Raw genomic sequence first — 22210 nt, forward strand, 5'->3', positions numbered from 1 at the left:
ATGTCTACTGGGCACTCTATTATTCCCTATGGAGAACGATTCCCATAGGGAATAATGGGGAACTGATCTGCAGGTATCTGGGGCTCTGGGGGGGATGTTCTTTGAGGTAGAGGCACCAAATTTGCAGCATAGCATCTGATGCCTTTCCTCAAAACACCCTCCAAGTTTCAAAAGGATTGAACCAGGGGGACCAATTCTATGAGCCCCCAAATAAGGTGCCCCTATCCTTCATTATTTCTAATGGAGGGAAGGCATTTATTTATTTATTTATTTATATTAAGATTTATACCCCGCCCTTCTCACCTAGGTGTCTCAGGGCGGCTTACAACACAATAATTAAAACAATTTCAGTTTAAACAATTAAAATACCATTAAACCATAATTTAGTAAAAACAAGATAGAGTAAAAACCGGCGGCCTATAGATACATTTTTTCATCCAGGATATTTTGCATTGTCAGTTAATATCATAGGCCTGCCGGAAGAGGACTGTCTTACAGGCCCTGCGGAATTGCCCTAGATCCCGCAGGGCCCGCACCTCTTCCGGCAGTTGGTTCCACCAATAAGGTGCCGTTATTGAGTAGGCCCGATCCCTGGTGGATTTTAGGCGGGCCTCCTTTGGCCCGGGGACTACCAACAGGTTTTGTGAACCTGAACGTAGTACTCTCTGGGGAACGTGTGGGAAGAGACGGTCCCTAAGGTAGGCAGGTCCTAGGCCATATAGGGCTTTAAAGGTCATAACCAACACCTTGTACCGGACTCGGAATATTACTGGCAGCCAGTGCAGACCCTGGAGCCCCGGTCGAATGTGCTCCCATCTTGGGAGCCCTAATAACAGCCGGGCAGCAGCGTTCTGCACCAACTGCAGTTTCCGGGTTCGGCACAGGGGTAGCCCCATGTAGAGGGCATTACAGTAGTCCAGCCTCGAGGTGACCGTAGCATGAATCACTGTTGCCAGGTCGTCACGTTCCAGGAAGGGGGCCAACTGCCTCGCCCGCCTAAGATGAAAAAAAGCGGACTTGGCAGTGGCTGCTATCTGAGCCTCCATCGTCAATGAAGGCTCCAACAGCACCCCCAGGCTCTTAACCCTGCCCGACGCTGTTAATGGAGCGCCGTCAAAAACTGGCAGGGGGAGTTCCCTTCCCGGGCCGCAGCGACCTAAGCAAAGGACCTCTGTCTTCGCCGGGTTCAGTTTCAGCCCACTCAGCCTAAGCCACCTAGCCACTGCCTGTAACGCCCGGTCCAGATTTTCTGGGGCGCAGGCGGGCCGGCCGTCCATAAGCAGATAGAGCTGGGTGTCATCAGCATACTGATGGCAACCCAGCCCATACCCTCGGGCCATCTGGGCAAGGGGGCGCATATAGATGTTAAATAACATCGGGGAAAGCACCGCCCCTTGAGGCACCCCGCACTCAAGCGTGTGTCTCCGGGACAGTTCCTCCCCAATCGCCACCCTTTGTCCCCGACCGTCAAAGAAAGAGGAAAGCCATTGCAAGGCCAACCCCTGAATCCCTGCGTCGGCAAGGCGGCACGCCAGGAGCCGATGGTCGACCACATCGAACGCTGCCGATAGGTCCAACAACATCAGCACCGCCGAGCCGCCTTGATCCAGATGTCGCCGAAGGTCATCCACCAGGGCGACCAGCACCGCCTCCGTCCCGTGGCCCGGGCGAAAACCAGACTGGTAGGGGTCGAGGACAGAAGCATCATCCAGGAAGCTCTGTAGCTGCAACGCCGCTGCCCTCTCTATAAGTTTGCCCAAAAAGGGCAAATTCGATACCGGCCGGTAGTGTGCCAATTCGGTCGGATCTAACGTTGTTTTCTTCAGGAGGGGACGGACCACCGCCTCTTTGAGCGCCGATGGAAAATGTCCCTCCAATAGGGATCTATTTATGATATCCCGTATAGGATATCTTAGCTCCCTCTGGCAGGTCTTAATAAGCCAGGAGGGGCATGGGTCCAATTTACAAGTTGTTGGGCGTGCAGATAGGAGGATCCTGTCAACTTCTTCCAGGCTGAGCGCGCCGAAACCGTCCAGGACACACTCCGAAGACAGGCACGGAGCCTCAGGTTCGCTAACTGTATCTAATGTGGCAGGGAAGTCGGAACGGAGCGATGCGATTTTATCCGCAAAAAAATTCGCAAAAGCCTCACAGCCAATTTCCAATTCATTAAAATTTGGTCTGCCCTGTGGCAGCGTTGTAAGAGTCCGAATTGTATTGAACAGTTGTGCCGGGCGCGAAATTGCGGACGCAATCTCTGCCGCAAAGTAAGTTTTCTTTGCGGCCTTGACTGCCACCTCATAGGACTTCATAACCTCTCTATAAGATGTTCGAGTCGCTTCATCTCGGGTACGCCGCCATTGCCTCTCTAGTCGTCTGAGTCCTCGTTTCAACTGCCGCAACCCCTGGTTATACCAGGGTGTCGGCCTTGAACGAGGGCGCAGAGGACGCCTAGGCGCGATCTCATCGATGGCCCCGGTGAGCCTATTATTCCAAGACTCCACCAGGTCATCGAGGGAATCGCCAGGGGGCCAGGGATCCCACAGGGCCGTCAGGAACCGTTCCGGGTCCATCAGGCTCCGCGGGCGAGCTAAAATAAGCTCGCCGCCCAAACGGGGTTGGGGTGGGACGTCCACACGAGCCTTGAGGGCATAGTGATCCGACCATGGCACTGCTATAGAAGCAAGATCGTTCACTAAAACTCCTGACGCGAAGATCAAGTCTAACATGTGACCGGCCTGGTGAGTGGGTGTCGTAACTATTTGGGAGAGTCCTAGTGTCGCCATGGAAGACACTAGGTCCATCGCCTGATTGGAGGTCACGTCATCGGCATGAACATTGAAGTCACCCAGGATCAGAAGCCTCGGGTGCTCCAATGCCCATCCTGCTGCGGCCTCCATCAGTGATAGTAAGGCGCTGGCCGGTGCGTTAGGCGGTCGGTACACCAGCCAGATCGCCAACCCCTCCCCAACATCCCACGCCAGGCCGGCACACTCAATGCCCTTGATCTCCGGAGCCGGGAGGGCCCGGAAGGAGTAAGCCTCTCGAATGAACAGGGCCACCCCTCCCCCCCGCCCGCTAGTCCGCGACTGGTGAAAGACCGAGTATCCCGGGGGCGCCATCTGGGAGAGAGCTACGGTCTCTCCATCGCGAACCCAGGTCTCGGTCACGCATGCCAGGTCCATATCCTGCTCAAGCAGGAATTCCCGGAGGATGGAGGTCTTATTATTAATGGACCTGGCATTACATAACACCAGTGACGGAGGCGAGTAATTTCGCCTTGCCCCGCTACCTGTCACCATCGGGATGGGACACAGGCTGGAAGGTGGTCGAGCACTATCTTGTCTCGATCTCCTTCCCCTCCATTTCTGCCTGTTCCCACCGTCATACCTTCCCCTCCCCAGGAGTACCGGAATCCCCAGGCCAATCATCTCTCACTGGTGCCACCAACCCTCCACTGACAGATGTTCAGATTTGTCTCTTCTCAGCCGTCCCACCTCCAATTGGCCTATCAATAAATTGAAAAGGTGCGCAGTCCCTTTCAATGTGATGGCCAGAACTCCCTTTGGAGTTCAATTGTACTTGTTCCAACCTTGCTCCTGGCTCCACCCCCAAAGTCTCCTGGCTCCACCCCCCAAAGTCCCCAGTTATTTCTTGAATTTGACTTGGCAACCTCTACCTCCATGTAGATTAACCAGTTTTTATATTTCAACTGATCTTCATACAACGGAGATGAGTTCCCCTGGAGAAAATGGCTGCGGTGGAAGGTGTATTAAATGGCCCTGCCCCTCCCAGGATCCACCCTCAAATCTGCAGGAATTTCCCAGCCTGCAGTTGGCATTTCTAATCAGCCCAGGAAAGGTAACATTTTAATACTCCTGTGCTCTGAAAAAGAAGAAGAGATTGGATTTATATTCCGCCCTTTGCTAGCCTAAGGAGTGTCCGGGCTGCTTAGAAATCTCCTTCCCCTTCTCCCCTCCCCACAACAGACACCCTGTGAGGTGGGTGGGGCTGGAGAGGGCTCTCACAGCAGCTGCCCTTTCAAGGACAACCTCTGCCAGAGCTCTGGCTGACCCAAGGCCATTCCAGCAGCTGCAAGTGGAGGAGTGGCGAATCAAACCCGGCTCTCCCAGATAGAGTCCGAACACTTAACCACTACACCAAACTGGCTTTTTTGATGAAGATGCTCTGGATATATTTTCAGATTTGAAGAACAGAACCAATTAGGCAAACCAGGGAGAATGCACGTGTGCCAATATTGATCCAGGTGGGCAGCCTTGTTGGTCTGAAGCAGTTAAAACAAATGTTCAGCCCAGTGGCACCTTTAAGACCAACAAAGGTTTATTCAAGGTATGAGCTTTTGTATGCACTCACACTTCTTCAGATACATAGAAGTGGAAGCTGACATTTCATATATAGAGACAGATGCCTCTACTAGGTGAACAGCAAATTAGCATACAACTTAATGAAGATTTTTTGACATATGCAAAGTGTTGTGTCTTGCAATCCAGTCCGGAAGTTACTGCGCAGCAAATGCTACAGAGGTGACCAGAGGAAGTCCACTGGTCACTGGATGTAGCGCACGAAACTACTCCGCCAATTAAGATCTGTGGCGGGAAGTTTAACTGGCCAGGATTGGACCTGGCCACGCTGAGGGTTGTTCCGGGCTTTTGTATATTTAGCGGGACTCGGCCCGCGTTTCGCTCTCTTGTGATGTACCAGCTAATGAAATATGTTGCCTTCAACACGTCTCGTCACTCAGTACATTACACAAAGACTAAATAGCAAGCTAAGGTAGGCAGGGCTTTTTCTCCTGGAAAAAGAGGTGCTGGAAGAGAGAAATGAAAGAGAAACACACCTTTGAACGTTTTTTGAGAATTTTGTTTCCACTAAGAGGTTCTGGAAATCTGTTCTGCTGTGTTCCCCTAGGGGGAAAAAGCCCTTAGGTCACAATATTTGGATTTCTCTTTATATTTTTTATTGAATTTTTAAAAAAATATACAAAATATCAATATTCATATACAATGGATTAAATTTATGGAATCAGGTTGTAAACAAGTGTAAATACTTACATGCATACAATAAAATATCGAGTATGGATTTTAAGTTATAAAGATGTATCTAGATATGTAGACCATTTTCTATCCCAGGAGAGAGGTCAAGATGAAAACAAAATTAAGATTAAGACAATAATTCCTGTATCAAAACACAGTTAATCTAATTGAACCCATATTATCATTAAACTATTAATTATGCATTGCTATGAATTCTTAACTACCTAAATATTCTCTATGCAAACGATTACAGGTTATTCCAAAATTTACTATCTGGTAATTGTAATTAGGTGCGATCCATGACTAGCTAGCACAGTAAAAGAAAAGGAAGGTAGAAAAAGAGAAATAAAAAAGTGTTAGTAAATAGAAAAGAAACAAAAAAACACAACTGAAGGAAAAGATTAAAAACTTATAAGTAGAGAAGATCAAGATATTCTGGTTTGTGTGGATGAATGTCATTTGCTGTAATGAACTCAATAAAAGGAAACCATTTCTCTGTGAATTTCGAGTTATCATTGTCTGAGTTTGAATGCTGGGTATGATCTGTAATATTTGGATTTCTCTCTCTCTCTCTCTCGGCTTGACTTTGCGAATGAAGATTTAAGAAGGGTGCAGTAGTCCACGTCTGCTGCAGGCTCGCTGGTGGCTGACAAGACCAATGCGGGACAGGCAGATCCGGCCACAGTGGCTGCAGGGAAAAGTCTGATTTGGGGTTGGTGCTGTAGCAGTGCGATTCTTCCTCAATCTCCTTTTGTCCTCAAGTCCAGCTATGCGTGTGTTCTCAAAGGAAGAGACAGCCTGGTGGATGGTGTGCCTCCATGCTTTGCGATCTGAGGCTAGATCAGACCACTGGTGATGGTTGATGTGACAGGTGCCAAGGGATTTCTTCAAGGAGTCCTTGTACCTCTTCTTTGGTGCCCCTCTATTTCGATGGCCGGTGGAAAGTTCGCCATACAGAGCAATCTTGGGAAGGCGGTGGTTTTCCATCCTAGAAATATGCCCTGCCCAGTGCAGCTGCGTCTTCAACAGCAGTGCCTCGATGCTTGTAACCTCCGTCCTCTTGAGGACTTCAGTGTTGGTCACAAAGTCATTCCAGTGGATGTTGAGGATGGTGCAAAGGCAGCGCTGATGAAAGCGCTCAAGGAGTCGCAGGTGATGATGGTATAAAACCCACGATTCGGAGACGTAGATGAGGGTTGTCATCACAACCGCTTTGTAAACATTGATCTTTGTGCCTTTTTTCAGATGCTTGTTGCTCCACACTCTTTTGTGCAGTCGGCCAAATGCACGGTTTGCCTTTGCCAGCCTGTTGTCAATCTCCTTGTCGATTTGGATTTAATTAGGGGGAAAATGGGCCAGTATTGTTCCGGGTTCTGTTATGCATTTTATTATTCATTTGGTTATCTTTTTCTGTCCATTAAGAACAGGTTGTTTACTCTCTGTACAATTATTTATTTCCTTCTGCTCTCCATAACAGATCACCATTTTCCCCATTCCACTATCCTGAGTGTGGTATAATTGTTGAAGGCCAAAAAAATGCGGCATTCTCCTGAATGTAGTGCACAGCTATATAAAACACAGGAAAATGCACTCCTCATACAATTCAGTATCTTATATCACAGTGAACTTTATATGTTTTGTACAACAGTCAATATGAAGTCATATGCAATTACTCCATTAATACACAACGTTCAAATCTTGTGTCTCTAGCAGTAGCAAAGTACTGGGAAGCTACTCAATCCACATCTCATTAAACAAGTCCACTGTACAAAAGGCCTTCAAACGAATTGCTCAAGGAATTATTTAATAAGACAAAAAACTCTGGAAGGCAATAAAACTCTTAGAAAGACGCTAAAGCCTCTTGCTCCTAGGGTCCCTTGCCCAACGTTCAATTGTTTCCTCCGGAAGTAAGGTCTTTTTCAAGGGCTGGGATTAATAATTTATATGAAATGATAAAGCCTTCCACAGTTGTATAAGTGGTCACTCTGACCTACAATTTAAGAATCTGACAAACCCAAGACATTCTACTTACCAGTACTTTGCTACTGCTGGAGACATAGGATTTTAACGTTTTGTATTAATAGAGTAATTGCCTAGAACTTCATATTTACCCTTGTACAAAGCTCACTGTGATATAAGATACTGAATTTGGACGAGAAGCGTGTTTTCCTGTGTTTTATATAGCTGTGCACTGTTTTAACACAGGAGTCCATTTTTGTTATTGTACTCCTGAATGTTGTCGTTCCAAGACCTGGACCAACATCACGAGTAAGCAAAGAGTTTTCCTTCCTCTTATCCACACACACATCAGCATTTGTCAGTGAGTGAAGACCCATCATGGTTGAACATATGAAGCTGCCTTATACTGAATCAGACCTTTGGTCCCTCGAAGTCAGTATTGTCTTCTCAGACTGGCAGCGGCTCTACAGGGTCTCCAGCGGAGGTTTTTCACACCTATTTGCCTGAAACCTTTTTTTGGAGATGCCAGGGACTTGACCTGGGACCTTCCGCTTCCCGAGCAGATGCTCTACCACTGAGCCACCGTCCCTCCCCGAGGTTTCTGTTTGCCATGTCGATCATGCTGAGACCACGTAGCAATTCGAAATGCCGTTTTAAGGAGAAGTCCAAATTGATGAGAAAGTCAGAGAAATATCTGGCCCGCCCGACTGTAAAATGGCTCCTCTGCAGTAAGATTCGGAAAAGGTCAGGGTCTCCATCAAGTTCCAAAAGCTTACTGACGCTATACTTCATCCTGTCCAGTTCCTGAGCATTGGCCTCATAAAGGTCCAGTAATCTTCTGTTGTCACTCTCTTCAGATATTTTCCCCAGTGGATGCCCTCCTGCATTCTTCCCACTGACCTCCATTCTCTGGATTTCCTCAAGTCTATACTGCTCATCGTCTTCCACGCATTGAAAAATCCAGCTCAAACGGCAAGGCCAAAAGTTGGCAAGCACAACCCAATCGATCATCTGTTCGATTGTTTCTCTCTCACTTTTTTCATTCGTTTTGTGTCCTCCTCTGGGTCGAAATCCCATTTCGGTCATGGCCCGCATGGTCAGCACAGTGTTCACGACCCGCCTCATCTGGACAGAATTCCCCGGGAAGTAGGCGTCAAAATCCTCTTTGCATAGATACTGATGGATATCCTCAGTTTCGTCTATTATTGTGTTCTTAGCTGTGTTCTTCTTACTGCTTCCTGCAGAATCTTTTTTCCCAGGATTTGTAGTGGGACGCGTCAACAGGTTTTCCAGAATCCTGTCGAGTAACTGTGACTTGGCCCTCCGACTCATCTGTGGCACAGAAAAGTGCAAGGAAACGATGCGGTCCAAGTACAAGTAGCCGTTGTTACAGGTATTAGTGGACTGCTGAATGCATTCCACAAGGATACTTGGGTCGGCAGCCAGGATGAGGATAAACGGAGCATCTGGGTCACAAAGAAGAATGTTGATGGCGTCCAGGACTTCCACCACCTTGTCTGGGGTGCATAAATCTAGGTTGGTGATCTCTAAGACCACCCGGATCTTGCTATCCTCCTTGAGTTCCATGAAGTGGAGGAAGTTGATGGTGGTTTTGACCTCTTCTTTCACTGAGTGCATGAAGCCCAACTGCGCACTGAGGTCCTTTCTCTTCATGTCGGCCTGGAACTTCTTTTTCATTGTGAAAACTAAATTCTTGGCTACCACCAGGAAAGGAAGACCAAAGACGGCAGCTATCACTCCTGTAGTTACGTATCCCATCTGCTCCCATATCTCAATGTGATACTTCAGCAGCGCAATATACCATTTTAAAACAATAACACATAAGAGACCCCACATCCAAAGGAAGATCTTATTCAAGTTTTTTAAAACCCATTTCTTTCTCTTTCCCACTTTTGCTTTCTCTTTAGAGGGTTCCCCACCAAAGGCCCTAATAAAACTGAAGAGAATTTTATTTTTCTTTTCAGTTTCATCAAGCAGCGTCGTAACCAGACCGGCCCAGGTACGGTCACAGCCGACGTACTCCCAGGCATCAAAGCTGATGAAGATGTATCGGACTCTTTTGGATGGTGCTGAACTGAAGACGGGGTGATAAAAAATGATGCGCCAGATGAAGGAAATCAGAGAAATCACATTTCCTCCACCACCTTTCCCGTCCTTTTTTTCTTTACTTCTTCTGGTCATGGCGCCTGCAACAGAAAGGAAGGCATACAGAGTCAAACCCAAGGAATATGATGCGGCGGCTGTAGGCCATAAAATGGGCTGGGACGTTATGACCAGTGTTCCCACTAGACTGGGTTGGCATGAGCTAGCTCACAGATTTTTAGCTTCCGGCACACACATGTTCATCTCAGCTCAAGAAAAATGGCCCCAGAGCACGAAAATTTATTCAGCAGCTCACAACTTTAATGCCAGTAGCCCACAAGGCAGAATTTTTGCTCACAAGACTCTTCAGCTTAGAGGGAACATGGGTTATGACCCCCAACACATAACCTGCCGATCTTTTCCTGCATAACACAATGGATTATCCAACCTTTTTAAAATACTGTCAGAAGGGTTCACAGGATTTCCCACTTACAACCAGTCTGGCAAGATTTTTCATTGCCACAGACTGGTATCACCCACTTTTGGTGAGATGACTTGGGCCCCCCCAAGCTGTGTTTCTGTTTGTTTCACTATTCATCTGTTGCAGGGGTCAGTCTTCCCCTGCAAAGCACGATTCTGTGGAGCTTTGACGCAAGATATAGGGAGAAGGAAGCAGATGACAGCCAGTTGCTCAGGGGCCTGATAGGAGCCCTCCAGGGGCCTGATTCGGCCCCCAAACAGCATGTTTGACACTCCTGCTCTAAAGCAATCTTAATGCTGGTAGAAAGTTCTGTTGAGCCGCATCCAATTTATGGAAAGTTTTTTAGGCATTTCAAGGCAGGAGATGAACAGAGGTGGTTTGCCCTGCCTGTTTTTGCATAGCTACCCTGGGCTTTCTTGGTGGTCTCCCATTAGGCCTGCCAGCTCTAAGTCGAGAAATACCTGGGGGTGGAGCTTGGGAAGATCAGGGACTTCAGTGGGGTATAATGCCAGAGAATCCACCTAAGTAAAGATTGTTGCCGGTAGTGATGTGGGATGGTATGAATTAGTGACTTCTGTATATTAATGTTCTCCTATCCTGACCGGGAAGAAGCCAATGGGTGAAACAATGAGTCAACAGTGTGATGTGGTGGCTAAAAAGGCAAATGCAGTTTTGGGCTGTATCAACAGAAGTATAGTGTCCAGATCACGTGATGTGATGGTATTGCTTTACTCTGCTCTGCTAAGACCTCACCTGGAGTATTGTGTTCAGTTTTGGGCACCACATTTTAAGAAGGATATAGACAAGCTGGAATGGGTCCAGAGGAGGGCGACAAAGATGGTGAGGGGTCTGGAGACCAAGTCCTATGAGGAAATGTCGAAAGACCTAGGTATGTTTTGCCTGGAGAGGAGGCGGCTGAGAGGTGATGAGATCACCATCTTCAAGTACTTGAAGGGCTGTCATCTAGAGCAGGGGTGGCCAACGATAGCTCTCCAGATATTTTTTGCATGGCCAATGGCTGGAGCTGATGGGAGTTGAAGACAAAAAACATCTGGAGAGCTACTGTTGGCCACCCCTGATCTAGAGGATGGTGTGGAATTGTTTTCTGTGGCCCCGGAAGGTAGGACCAGAACTTCCTTGGGAGTTGGTGGGTTCTCCTTCCCTGGAGGTTTTTCAACAGAGGCTAGATGGCCATCTGACAGCAATGAATATCCTAAGAATTTAGGGGGAGGTGTTTGTGAGTTTCCTGCATTTTGCAGGGGGTTCGACTAGATGACCCTAGAGGTCCCTTCCAATTCTATGATTCTATGAAAAACCTCAGGTCGACTGTTCATCGCTGGGATGGATGAGGAATAGTTTTCTTACCTTTGGACTTGGATTGATAGAGTTTCGGCATTTTGGAAAATTGCTTTGCATCCTAAAGTTTTTGATTTGATTTATTCGATTCAGGGCTTTTTTTGAGCAGGAACGCAGAGGAAAACAGTTCCAGGTGGTTTGGCACCAGGGGTGTGTGGCCTAATATGCAAATGAGTTCCTGATGGGCTTTTTCTACAAAAAAAGCCCTGATTAGATTTATATCCCGCCCTCCCCGCCAAAGCAGGCTCAGGGCAGCTCACAAACAATTAACTTACATTAAGGGGCCAGAGATATGGAAATGCTTGGTCCCTTTCCCACCTATGTCCCATCCCAAGGCATACTGGTTGTGGGGCTAGGAAGATCCCATCTCTGACACTGGTGTTGATTAATGCCAGGTCCATCAATAATAAGATCGCTACTCTGCAAGGTTTTCTCGTGGAGCAGGTAGATCTGGCATGTATGAAGAAGAAGATGAAGATATTGGATTTATATACCGCCCTCCACTCCGAAGAGTCTCAGAGCAGCTCACAATCTCCTTTACCTTCCGCCCCACAACAGACACCCTGTGAGGTAGATGAAGATATTGGATTTATATCCCGCCCTCCACTCCGAAGAGTCTCAGAGCGGCTCACAATCTCCTTTACCTTCCTCCCCAACAGACACCCTGTGAGGTAGATGAAGATATTGGATTTATACCCCGCCCTCTATTCCGAAGAGTCTCAGAGCGGCTCACAATCTCCTTTCCCTTCCTCCCCCACAACAGACACCCTGTGAGGTGGGTGGGGCTGGAGAGGGCTCTCACAGCAGCTGCCCTTTCACGGACAACCTCTGCCAGAGCTATGGCTGACCCAAGGCCATTCCAGCAGGTGCAAGTGGAGGAGTGGGGAATCAAACCCGGTTCTCCCAGATAAGAGTCCGCACACTTAACCACTACACCAAACTGGTATGACGGAGACCTGGGTGTGGGAAGGTGACACTGTTGCCTTGAACCGGCTTATCCCGCCCGGGTTCTCTGTCCTCCAACGGTCTCAGGCAAATGGGCGGGGCAGGGGCGAGTTGCTGTGTTTGTCTGGGATTCTTTTTCTTTCAGGGCGCTTGCTGCCCCAAACATTGCCGGCATTGAGTGTGTCGGCCTAGTATGGGAAGCTGAGGAGAGATTGGCAATCTGGGTGATGTACCGACTGCCTACTGTGCCACCAGAAAGTCTGCCTGCCCTGCTGGATGCTGTGTCCTCCTGGGCATTGGACTTCCCCAGGCTATTAGTTCTGGGAGATTTCAACATCCATGTTGATGACGCAGCATCTCAGCAGGCGCAGGACCTGGTGTCGTCCATGGAGACACTAGGACTCAGCCAATTTATATCGGCTCCTACGCATCAGGCCGGTCACACGCTGGATTTGATCTTTGGGGCAGGTATATTACCAGATCTGGTGACGGCGGAGCCAGTTCCATGGTAAGATCATTATGCCCTGAAAGCCTGGTTAGACCTGAAACTTCCCTCCTGTTTAGGCGGTGAGTGGTTTCAGGAGGCCCTGCGGGATCTGTTGCCCCTTGGCGGGTCATTGAATGAGTTAGTGGAGGACTGGTACTCCCAGTTCTCCACTGCCATCAATGACATTGCTACTTGGTGCCCTCTTCGTTGTCGCACCAAAGCTGCCCCTTGGTATACCATGGAGCTGCTGAGGCTGAAATGGCAACTTAGACGGCTAGAGTGAGTGCAGTGACGTGCTCGTGACAAAGAGTCAAGAACCTCTTTTAGAACGTTTATGAAGGTCTATGAAGGGGCTATGAAGTCCACTGAGAAAGAGTTCTATGTGGCCTCCATAGAGCCTGCGAAGTCATGCCCAGCCCAACTTTTTAGAATAATTCGGTCAATAACAGTCTTGACGTGAGGCAATCAAAATGGTAGAGAATTGGATATTGGCTTTGAGGTTTTTGCGACATATTTCGCAGATGAAATCCTGACTCTCCACCAGGACCTACCCACCACGATTGATACAGTACGTGAGCTGGAAGAAGAAGATAGAAGATGAAGATATTGGATTTATATCCCGCCCTCCACTCCAAAGAGTCTCAGAGCGGCTCACAATCTCTGTGAAAGTCCGCACAATTAACCACTACACCAAACCAGCTCTCCTTGGCCGTCTTCTGGTCCTATATTGGAATGCTTCAGCGGGCTCTTACCAGAGGATGTGAACAGGATCCTTTCTGCAGTGAAGCCTACCACTTGCCCCCTAGATCCCTGTCCATCCTGGCTGGTGAAAGCCAGTCGGGATGGTATCAGGGATTCTCTGGGTGATATTGTCAACTTGTCCCTTTCAACAGGGACCTTCCCAGAGAAATTGAAGGAGGCAGTGGTTTGTCCGTGTGGAGAAACGCCATTTTAGTCCATGTTGGTGCTTCATTGGGAGGGAAAACATGAAACTCCTAAGCAGGCTTTGGCCTAGCCCTCCCCTCACTCCCCCCCTCCCTTCCAGAGCCAAACCAACAACTCTAGGGGGAAAGTCTCCTAGAGAGGCAGGAAGTTCTTTTGTTCTTTGTATTGGAGTTAGCAGGAAGAGAAGGCAGTTTGCAGCTAGCGCTCTGGAAGAGAGATTGCTTGCCTGTGGGCTCCTGCCTGTGGGGGGGCCTAGTCAGGAAAATGAGGCCCCCAGGCAGTCAGACCAAGTAAGTCATTCTCAAGGCAGGGCAAGTTTAGACCAGGGACAATACGATGCGTTTATAACCACCTTTCCTTTGTCATGCTGTTTGCTGTGCGGGTGCTGTGCTGTGTAACCTTTTACAAGCAACTGTTTTTGTTTTGTTCTTCTGTTCTTTTCTTTTTCTCTTTTAATTAAATATTTTTACTGTTTTAAATGCTGGCTGTCCATCTCTGTACCACATAGATCCCCAAACCGCTTTAGACCACGCTGCGTTATAAAGGGGACCCCGGGGATGGGGGAAGGCATGCAGTTGGATAAGGTGCCAATCCTCCAGGGGTGCCCCAAAGAAGTGCTGAGGTCTCTGTGGCAGGGGACCTTGAGGCCTGGCCTCGTAGCTGGAGAGGGGGATTGGGAGTCCTGTTCCTCTCAATCTGAACCCCTAGACTGAGCAGTTGGTGGCAGCGAGCCCAAGGGGCAGGAGGAGAAATAGCTCCCTCCAGGAGTTGGCGACTCAAGAGGGAGCTGACGGGACCGGGTCTGAAGGCAGAATCGGGCCGGTTCCGTCACATTTGGCGGCAGCGGTGGGATAAGAACAAACAGAGAACTTGATTGGCCAGGCATTTTTTTTTTAATTTGGCATTTTGAATTTGATATGTGCAAGCACCCAGAGGAAGCAACAGAGGTTTTGTTTTATTTTCGGGTCAACTGGAGTAGGGAAAGTTCAGTTTAGTTAGGATGGAGCGTGCCCAGAGACGGGACATCCTGAAGATGACAAAGCCACAGCTCCAGGAAGAGTGCGCAAAGCAAAAGCTGGAGTGTGACAACATGACTGTAGTAGATATGCAAGACCTCCTGTTGGAGCATCATCAGCATGCAGGGGCACCTGGAGAAGGACACCCCACCCAGTCAGAAGCAACCTTGCGGCTACAGTTGGAACTGGAGAGAATGCGTATCGAGGCGGACCGAGACCGCAGACGGGAGGAAGCTGAGATCCGCAGACAGGAGGAAAGAGAGAGGGATGAAAGACAAGCTGAGATCCGCAGACGGGAGGAAAGAGAGAGAGCTGAGATCCGCAGACGGGAGCAGAAAGAGCAACGTCGCCATGAGCTTGAGGTGCTACGTCTGAAAGCTGAACAAAGCAAAAAGATCAAAGTCACCTCCAAAGACTTTGCAGTGTACAAAGAGGGAGAAGACCCCTCCATATACCTCTCCAACTTTGAGAAGGCAGCCAAACAGTGGGGGATTGCAGAGGAAGAGTATATGTCTTACCTCTGTAGCATCCTGACTGGAGAACTCTTAGCCATCTATCACAGCATGCCTATGGAAGATGGGGGGATAACTTTTGCAGCCTATAAAGCCACTGTATTTAAAAGGTTTAAACTGGGGGCAGACCACTTCCGAAAGCAGTTCAGGGGTTTAGCCCCACAAGAATGTAAATCTTATTCTGAATTTGGTGTAAAACTAGGTGATCTGGGGAAGAGATGGGTAGAGGAAGAAAAGGCCCAGGATTTTAAGGCTTTGTTTCAGTTGTTGATTTTAGACCAGTTCTACCTAAGACTTCCCAAAGAGTTGAAATGCCTGGTAAAAGACAGGAAACCTAAAACCATTACAGAGGCCTCAGAACTGGCAGACGAGCTGGTGCAGAACCGAGAGGGGTTGGATTGGATCCCTTCCCAGTTGGGAAGGGGACAAAAGGGGTCCCCAATGTGTGGGAAGGAACACCCGGCACCAAAAAGGGAAGGGAAACCTGCCCAGGAAGAGGGTAGGAAATCCCCTGATTTGACTAATCAGGATCGGCCCCCGATTCGAACGTGCTACAGCTGTGGCCGGGCTGGGCACCTACGGTCGGCCTGCCCAGAGCTGCAAGCTGAAACCCCCAAACCTACAACAAAAGCACCAGTCACTCCAAGGGTGAAGGAGGAGTATGTGGCCGTGGTAAGCCATGAATGTCTTTTCACCAGAATGGAGCCTGCAGAGGCCTGGAGTGATTTTGTTGAACCAGTAAGGCTTAAGGACCGGTTGGTTTTGGGATATGCTGACACTGGCTCTTCAGTCACCCTTGTGAGGGCAGATCTGGTGTCAGAAGCTGACATTGTCCCTGATATGGCATTCAGAATCAAGGGGGTTCTGGGACCACCTGCCACGATTCCTGTGGCCCGGATGCCAGTGGAATGGCGAGGATCAGCAGGTCTTATGGAGGTTGGGGTAATGAAGGAACAGACGGTTCCAGTGTTATTGGGCCGGGATTTGTTGGTTGGCCAGTACTCTATCAATGCTGTAACCCGCAGCCAAACCCTCAGAGGAAAGTGGGAGGAGGAAGGCAACTTTAGGGACGCCACCTCACCACCAGCCAGGGAGGGGGAAATAGCCCAGGTTACTGAGGACGAAGAGAGGGCAGTCACCCAGGAGGGGGAGGACCAGCCTGTCTCAAGCCCTGGAGTAGAGTGTTCCCAAGGGGAAGAGGGGTGTAGCTTTCCCCAAGTGCAGCAAGAGGCTGTAGATGTTCCTAGCGAGGAAGGGAACCTGTCTAGCGTAAAGGATGTGCATCCTGAAGAGACAGAGGAGGAGAGTGGAGATTTCACAGGAGGTTCTGAGAGCAGCAAGGCTAATGTGGGCTCAGAGGAGCACATAGCTGAAGGCTTGGGGGAACGGGAGCGGTTCCAGAAGGGGGTCCGGAGTGACCTTAGGTTGGAACCGGTTCACCAAGTAGCTGTGGATCAGGAAGTGGGATCGTCCGAGACGCTCTCAGAACAGGTGGTCTTGAAGCAGGGCAGACAGGAGTCCTGGGAAGCTGTGGGACCTTCCAGGCAGGAAGGGGGTCAGTTGGGTAGTGCTGAAAAACCAACTGAGGGGACTGAGAACCCAAGCCAAACCTTTGCTGAGGATTCTGGAAACAGTAGGACTAGGGGTGGCTTGAAGGAACAGACGATGGAAAGTCTGGGGGAGCCAGGAATGTTCCTGTCTGAGGTTCAAAGTGACCCTAGGCTGGAACCACTGTGTGAGGTGGCCAGGGACCAGAAAGTGGAGTTCTCAGAAGCTGAGACAGGGGATAGGGTGTTGGTTTTCCTGCCACTTTATACTGGTGAATGGAAAGTGGAATGGGAGGGACCCCATTTGATTGTGGATGACCTGGACGATGCTACTTATGTGGTGGCTAGGGAGAAGACAGGAAAGGCAGTTAAAGTGGTGCAGGTGAATATACCACAGCCATTCTCTGCGAGGGCCATGGTGTTGCATATAGGTAGGAAGGAAGGAGACAAAAAGAAGCTGGGACAGCAATTGTTTGGATCCCCAGAGGTGGTTTTCTGGGAGGTCAGAGTGGACAGGGGGAACATTCCACCAATGAGGGATAAAGAAGAAGCAACTGTGTGGGAACTGGGCAGTTTCCAACCTCATATGTGGGGCCAGGGATTTCCTCCTTTGATGGACCACTCATCCCAGCAACAGCAGCAACTGAGGGAGAGCACCAAACTCCAGAGGTGGTCCTGGGAGATGGAGGAGTACATCTTAAAGTGGACATTCCTTCTGAATGCAGCAATGCGACTGTTTGTCCAGAAAGGACATGGACACCCAGGGTGTGGGACTTTGTGTATTGTTGGGAAAATTCCTAATCTTGGCGAATGTTCTGTTTGGGTTAATGGGTTTCTCCTTGTTTGGTTGGATTCTGCTACGGGGTCACCTCTGTAGGAGGCAACCCCTCCGGCTCAGAATTTAAGGAGGGGGACGTGTGGAGAAACGCCATTTTAGTCCATGTTGGTGCTTCTTTGGGAGGGAAAACATGAAACTCCTAAGCAGGCTTTGGCCTAGCCCTCCCCTCACTCTCCCCTCCCTTCCAGAGCCAAACCAACAACTCTAGGGGGGAAAGTCAACTAGAGAGGCAGGAAGTTCTTTTGTTCTTTGTATTGGAGTTAGCAGGAAGAGAAGGCAGTTTGCAGCTGGCGCTCTGGAAGAGAGGTTGCTTGCCTGTGGGCTCCTGCCTGTGGGGGGGCCTAGTCAGGAAAATGAGGCCCCCAGGCAGTCAGACCAAGTAAGTCATTCTCAAGGCAGGGCAAGTTTAGACCAGGGACAATACGATGCGTTTATAACCACCTTTCCTTTGTCATGCTGTTTGCTGTGCGGGTGCTGTGCTGTGTAACCTTTTACAAGCAACTGTTTTTGTTTTGTTCTTCTGTTCTTTTCTTTTTCTCTTTTAATTAAATATTTTTACTGTTTTAAATGCTGGCAGTCCATCTCTGTACCACATAGATCCCCAAACCGCTTTAGACCACGCTGCGTTATAAAGGGGGCCCCGGGGAAGGGGGAAGGCATGCAGTTGGATAAGGTGCCAATCCTCCAGGGGTGCCCCAAAGAAGTGCTGAGGTCTCTGTGGCAGGGGACCTTGAGGCCTGGCCTCGTAGCTGGAGAGGGGGATTGGGAGTCCTGTTCCTCTCAATCTGAACCCCTAGACTGAGCAGTTGGTGGCAGCGAGCCCAAGGGGCAGGAGGAGAAATAGCTCCCTCCAGGCAGAATCGGGCCGGTTCCGTCACAGTCCGCTTCTGGAAAAAAACCATCATAAGACCTTGGGTTCTTGGCCAACTACCGACCAGTTTCAAATTTACCGTTTCTGGGTAAGGTAGTTGAGAAAGCGGTGGCGAAGTAGTTACAGGTTTTCTTGGATGAGACATGCGCCTTGAACCCATTCCAGTCCGGCTTTCACCCGGGCCATGGGACGGAGACTGTCCTGGTCGCTCTCACAGATGACTTAAGACAGCACCTGGATCAAGGTGGGTCAGTGCCGCTGATACTTCTCGATCTGTCAGCAGCATTTGACACGATCAATTACAACCTTATGACCTACCGCCTCGCCGTCGCCAAAGTTCGGGGATGGCCTTACAATGGTCTTCCTCCTTTCTCCGGGGATGGGGACAAAGGGTGGTGCTTGGCGAGCAGACTTTCTTGCGGCATCCACATATATGTGGAGTGCCACAGGGAGCCATTCTCTCACCAATATTATTTAACATCTATATGCGCCCCCTTGCCCGAGGTTTTGGGCTGGGTTGCCACCAGTACGCTGATGACACTCAGCTCTATGTGTTGATGAGTGGCCGGTCAGTCGCAGTCCCTGACCAGTTGTCCGAGACATTGGTAGCCATGACTGAGAGGTTACAACAGAGCCGGCTGAAGCTGAATCCAGCTAAGACGGAGGTCCTGTACCAGAGTCAGGGTGGGGTGGATATGGACATCGAGCTCCCAGCTTTGGAAAGGAGCTTGGGAGTGACCTTGGATGCCTCCCTTTCCATGGACCCAGATCACGATGGTTGCCAGGTCTGCCTTCTATTATCTTCGGCAGATCAGGCAGCTAGCACCATATCTATCCCCCCAGGACCTGGCTACGGTGATCTATGCAAGGGTCACTTCCAGACTAGACTACTGTAACTCGCTGTACGTTGGCTTACCCTTGAGACTGATCTAGAAACTGCAGCGGGTGCAGAATGCGGCGGCTCACCTGCTGACTGCACCACCTTTATAGATAGATAGATAAATTTATTGTCATTGTTCTCAACAAAAAGAGAGCAACGAAATGAGGTGCTCTTCCACAAAACATACCAACACATCAAACACACATATTCATATTCATACCATTTAAATACATCTAAAACCATTTAAACCATTAAAACCATTTAAATACATCTAAAACAGATAAACATTCATAAAACCATTAAAAACCATTGAAACCATTTAAATATATCTAAAACAGATAATCCTTCATAACCCTGCATTTAGCCTAACCACAGCACTTGGATAGAAACTGTCCTTAAATCTGTTTGTGGGTGGGCGTTCGGCCGGCGCTCCGCAGTCTGCACTGGCTGCCCATCGAATACCGGATCCACTTCAAGGTTCTAGTGCTAACATTTAAAGCCTTAACGCGGCCTGGGACCAGCATACCTGCGGGATCGTCTCTTTTCATATATGCCCAGGAGGTCGTTACGTTCGGCCTCCCAACATCTGTTGGCCATCCCCGGCCCAAGAGCCACCTGCCTTGCCTCAACTAGGGCCGGGGCTTTTTCAGTCCTGGCCCCAACCTGGTGGAATCAGCTCCCTACAGAGATCCGGGCCCTACCTGGCTTATTAGCCTTCCGTAGGGCCTGTAACTGTTCCGCCAGGCTTTTAGCCGAGGCTGCGGGCGTCTCTTCTTGATCTGGTTGGCCTCCCCAGCCAGCACTGTCACCTGTGCTAGGAACTGGAATAAAAACTGCCATCCCTATGAGATATCATGATGTGAGACGGCTAGACTGGGCAATATGTGATGTCATGGTAATTTGAGTGCTGTTGAGATGTCTGTTTATAAAATGTTTTTATTGTATTTTATTGTTTTATTATATGCTGTATTCCGCCCTGAGCCCTACAGGGAATGGGCGAAATAGAAATTTACTAAATAAAATAAAATAACTTAAATTAAACTACATTCACTTCTGGGATTAGTTTCTTGCAAGAATAAACCAGATTGTGTTGCAAGGTCTACAATAGCGGGAGCATACCTACCTACATTGTTCAAAACCTAAATGTGAAGCATTGTTGGATAATTATCATAATGAGTGGTTTTGCTTACCTTGGATTTCGTCTAAGAGGTCTCTCTTCTTCCGCCCCCATGGGGCAAAAAATCCCACTGTCACAGGTAGGGTAACGTGATGTAGCGTTTCTGCTAAGGCTTCACAATAAATGACTTCATTGGTTTCTTCGTCTTTTGAAGCTAAAAAGAAAACACAGAAGAAAACAGAATGTTAAAGATGAGAAGAAAAGCAGCATTGAGGATAAGAGAAAGTAGGAGGGGGTAAAACTGGAGAAGACAATGGAAGATCCATGACTGGTTCTCCTGTGAAACTTTTTATTGCTGCATAACTTCTTGATAGGATAGGGATCTGACTGGGATTCCTTCTGGCACCATTTTCTCAACTGCAAATGCCCCTTGCTAGAGAATATAAGAGAAGCCCTGCTGGATCAGACCAGTGAGGGTCCATCTAGTCCAGCCTCCTGTCTCACACAGTGGCCAACCAGTTTCTCTGGAGAGCCAACAACTGGGCAGAGAGGCCGAGGCCTTCCCCTGAGAAGAACCTCAGAAGAGCCCTGCTGGGTCAGACCAGGGAGGGTCCATCTAGTCCAGCCTCCTGTTTCATACAGTGGCCAACCAGTTCCTCTGGAGGGCCAACAACTGGGCAGAGAGGTTGAGGCCTTCATAAGAACACCTGAAGAGCCCTGCTGGATCAGACCAGTGAGGGTCCATCTAGTCCAGCCTCCTGTCTCACACAGTGGCCAACCAGTTCCTCTGGAGGGCCAGCAACAAGGCAGAGAGGCCAAGGCCTTCCCCTGAGAAGAACATCAGAAGAGCCCTGCTGGATCAGACCAGTGAGGGTCCATCTAGTCCAGACTCCTGTCTCACACAGTGGCCAGCCAGTTCCTCTGGAGGGCCAACAACTGGGCAGAGAGGTTGAGGCCTTCATAAGAACACCTGAAGAGCCCTGCTGGATCAGACCAGTGAGGGTCCATCTAGTCCAGCCTGCTGTCTCACACAGTGGCCAACCAGTTCCTCTGGAGGGCCAGCAACAGGGCAGAGAGGCCAAGGCCTTCCCCTGAGAAGAACATCAGAAGAGCCCTGCTGGATCAGACCAGTGAGAGTCCATCTAGTCCAGCATCCCATCTCACACAGCGGCCAACCAGTTCCTCTGGAGGGCCAACAACAGGGCAGAGAGGCTGAGGCCTTTCCCTGAGAAGAGCATCAGAAGAGCCCTGCTGGGTCAGACCAGCAAGGGTCCATCTAGTCCAGCCTCCTTTCTCACACAGGAGCCACCCAGTTCCTCTGGAGGGCCAGCAACAGGGCAGAGAGGCCTAGGCCTTCCCCTGAGAAGAACATCTGAAGAGCCCTGCTGGGTTAGACTAGTGAGGGTCCATCTAGTCCAGACTCCTGTCTCACACAATGGCCAGCCAGTTCCTCAGGACAGCCAACAACAGGGCACAGAGGCTGAGGCTGTCTAGAGCTGCTATGTAGGCTGTTTCAAGGAAATATACAGGTTGCACGTGGGCAGCCACGCCACAGTGTACAGAATAGTCAATTCTGTAATTATTTTACAAACCTGCATCTTCTTCACCTTCAGTTTTCACCTTGACTAGACGGAACTTTTCCTTACTCATTCTGGTGGCATAAAGGTAAGCCAAGTTCTCCGACTGCCGGACTCTGCCAAAAATAGACATGAATGAGCAACGAGGCTCCCTAGAGGGAGGCTGTGAAGAAAGAGGTGAGGGCAGTTGGACAAAGCCCATCCGTGTCCAGGACTAACCCGCAGCTAACCAGCCACTTTTTCCTCTTGCCCCTGGGATGGAACTGGAGGTGGGGGACAGATGCTGTCCCAGGGGGGCTGGAGTGGCTCAGGGGGCATCCCGTGTGAATCCCTAGACTGCAAAGACAGATGCCAAAGAGAAGATTCACAGATTCTGACGGGGGAAGCCTTCTCATCCTGTGGGGGCTAAGCTCACTTTTGTTACAGTCAGACAACATTTGAGTCCCTTTATGACCAACAAATGTTATTTTGAGCATAAGCTTTCAATGTGCACGCCACTTATTCAGATGCATTGGAACAGAA

General features: G+C 49.3%; 1 protein-coding gene across 1 annotated transcript in view; it reads right to left on the minus strand.

The window, feature by feature from the left end:
- LOC132585900 (NTPase KAP family P-loop domain-containing protein 1-like) overlaps window positions 1–21761 on the minus strand; it is a 48716-nt gene extending 26955 nt beyond the window's left edge. The window contains exons 1-3 of the mRNA XM_060257777.1: window positions 21704–21761; window positions 20185–20325; window positions 7623–9220 (exon numbers count right to left, since the gene is read on the minus strand). Coding sequence (XP_060113760.1) covers window positions 7623–9220; window positions 20185–20325; window positions 21704–21761 — 1797 coding nt within the window. The remainder of the gene's footprint in view (window positions 1–7622; window positions 9221–20184; window positions 20326–21703) is intronic.
- Window positions 21762–22210: the final 449 nt, after the last annotated feature.

Source organism: Heteronotia binoei, chromosome 17 (assembly GCF_032191835.1).
Source record: "Heteronotia binoei isolate CCM8104 ecotype False Entrance Well chromosome 17, APGP_CSIRO_Hbin_v1, whole genome shotgun sequence".
Classification (NCBI taxonomy): Eukaryota; Metazoa; Chordata; class Lepidosauria; order Squamata; family Gekkonidae; genus Heteronotia; species Heteronotia binoei.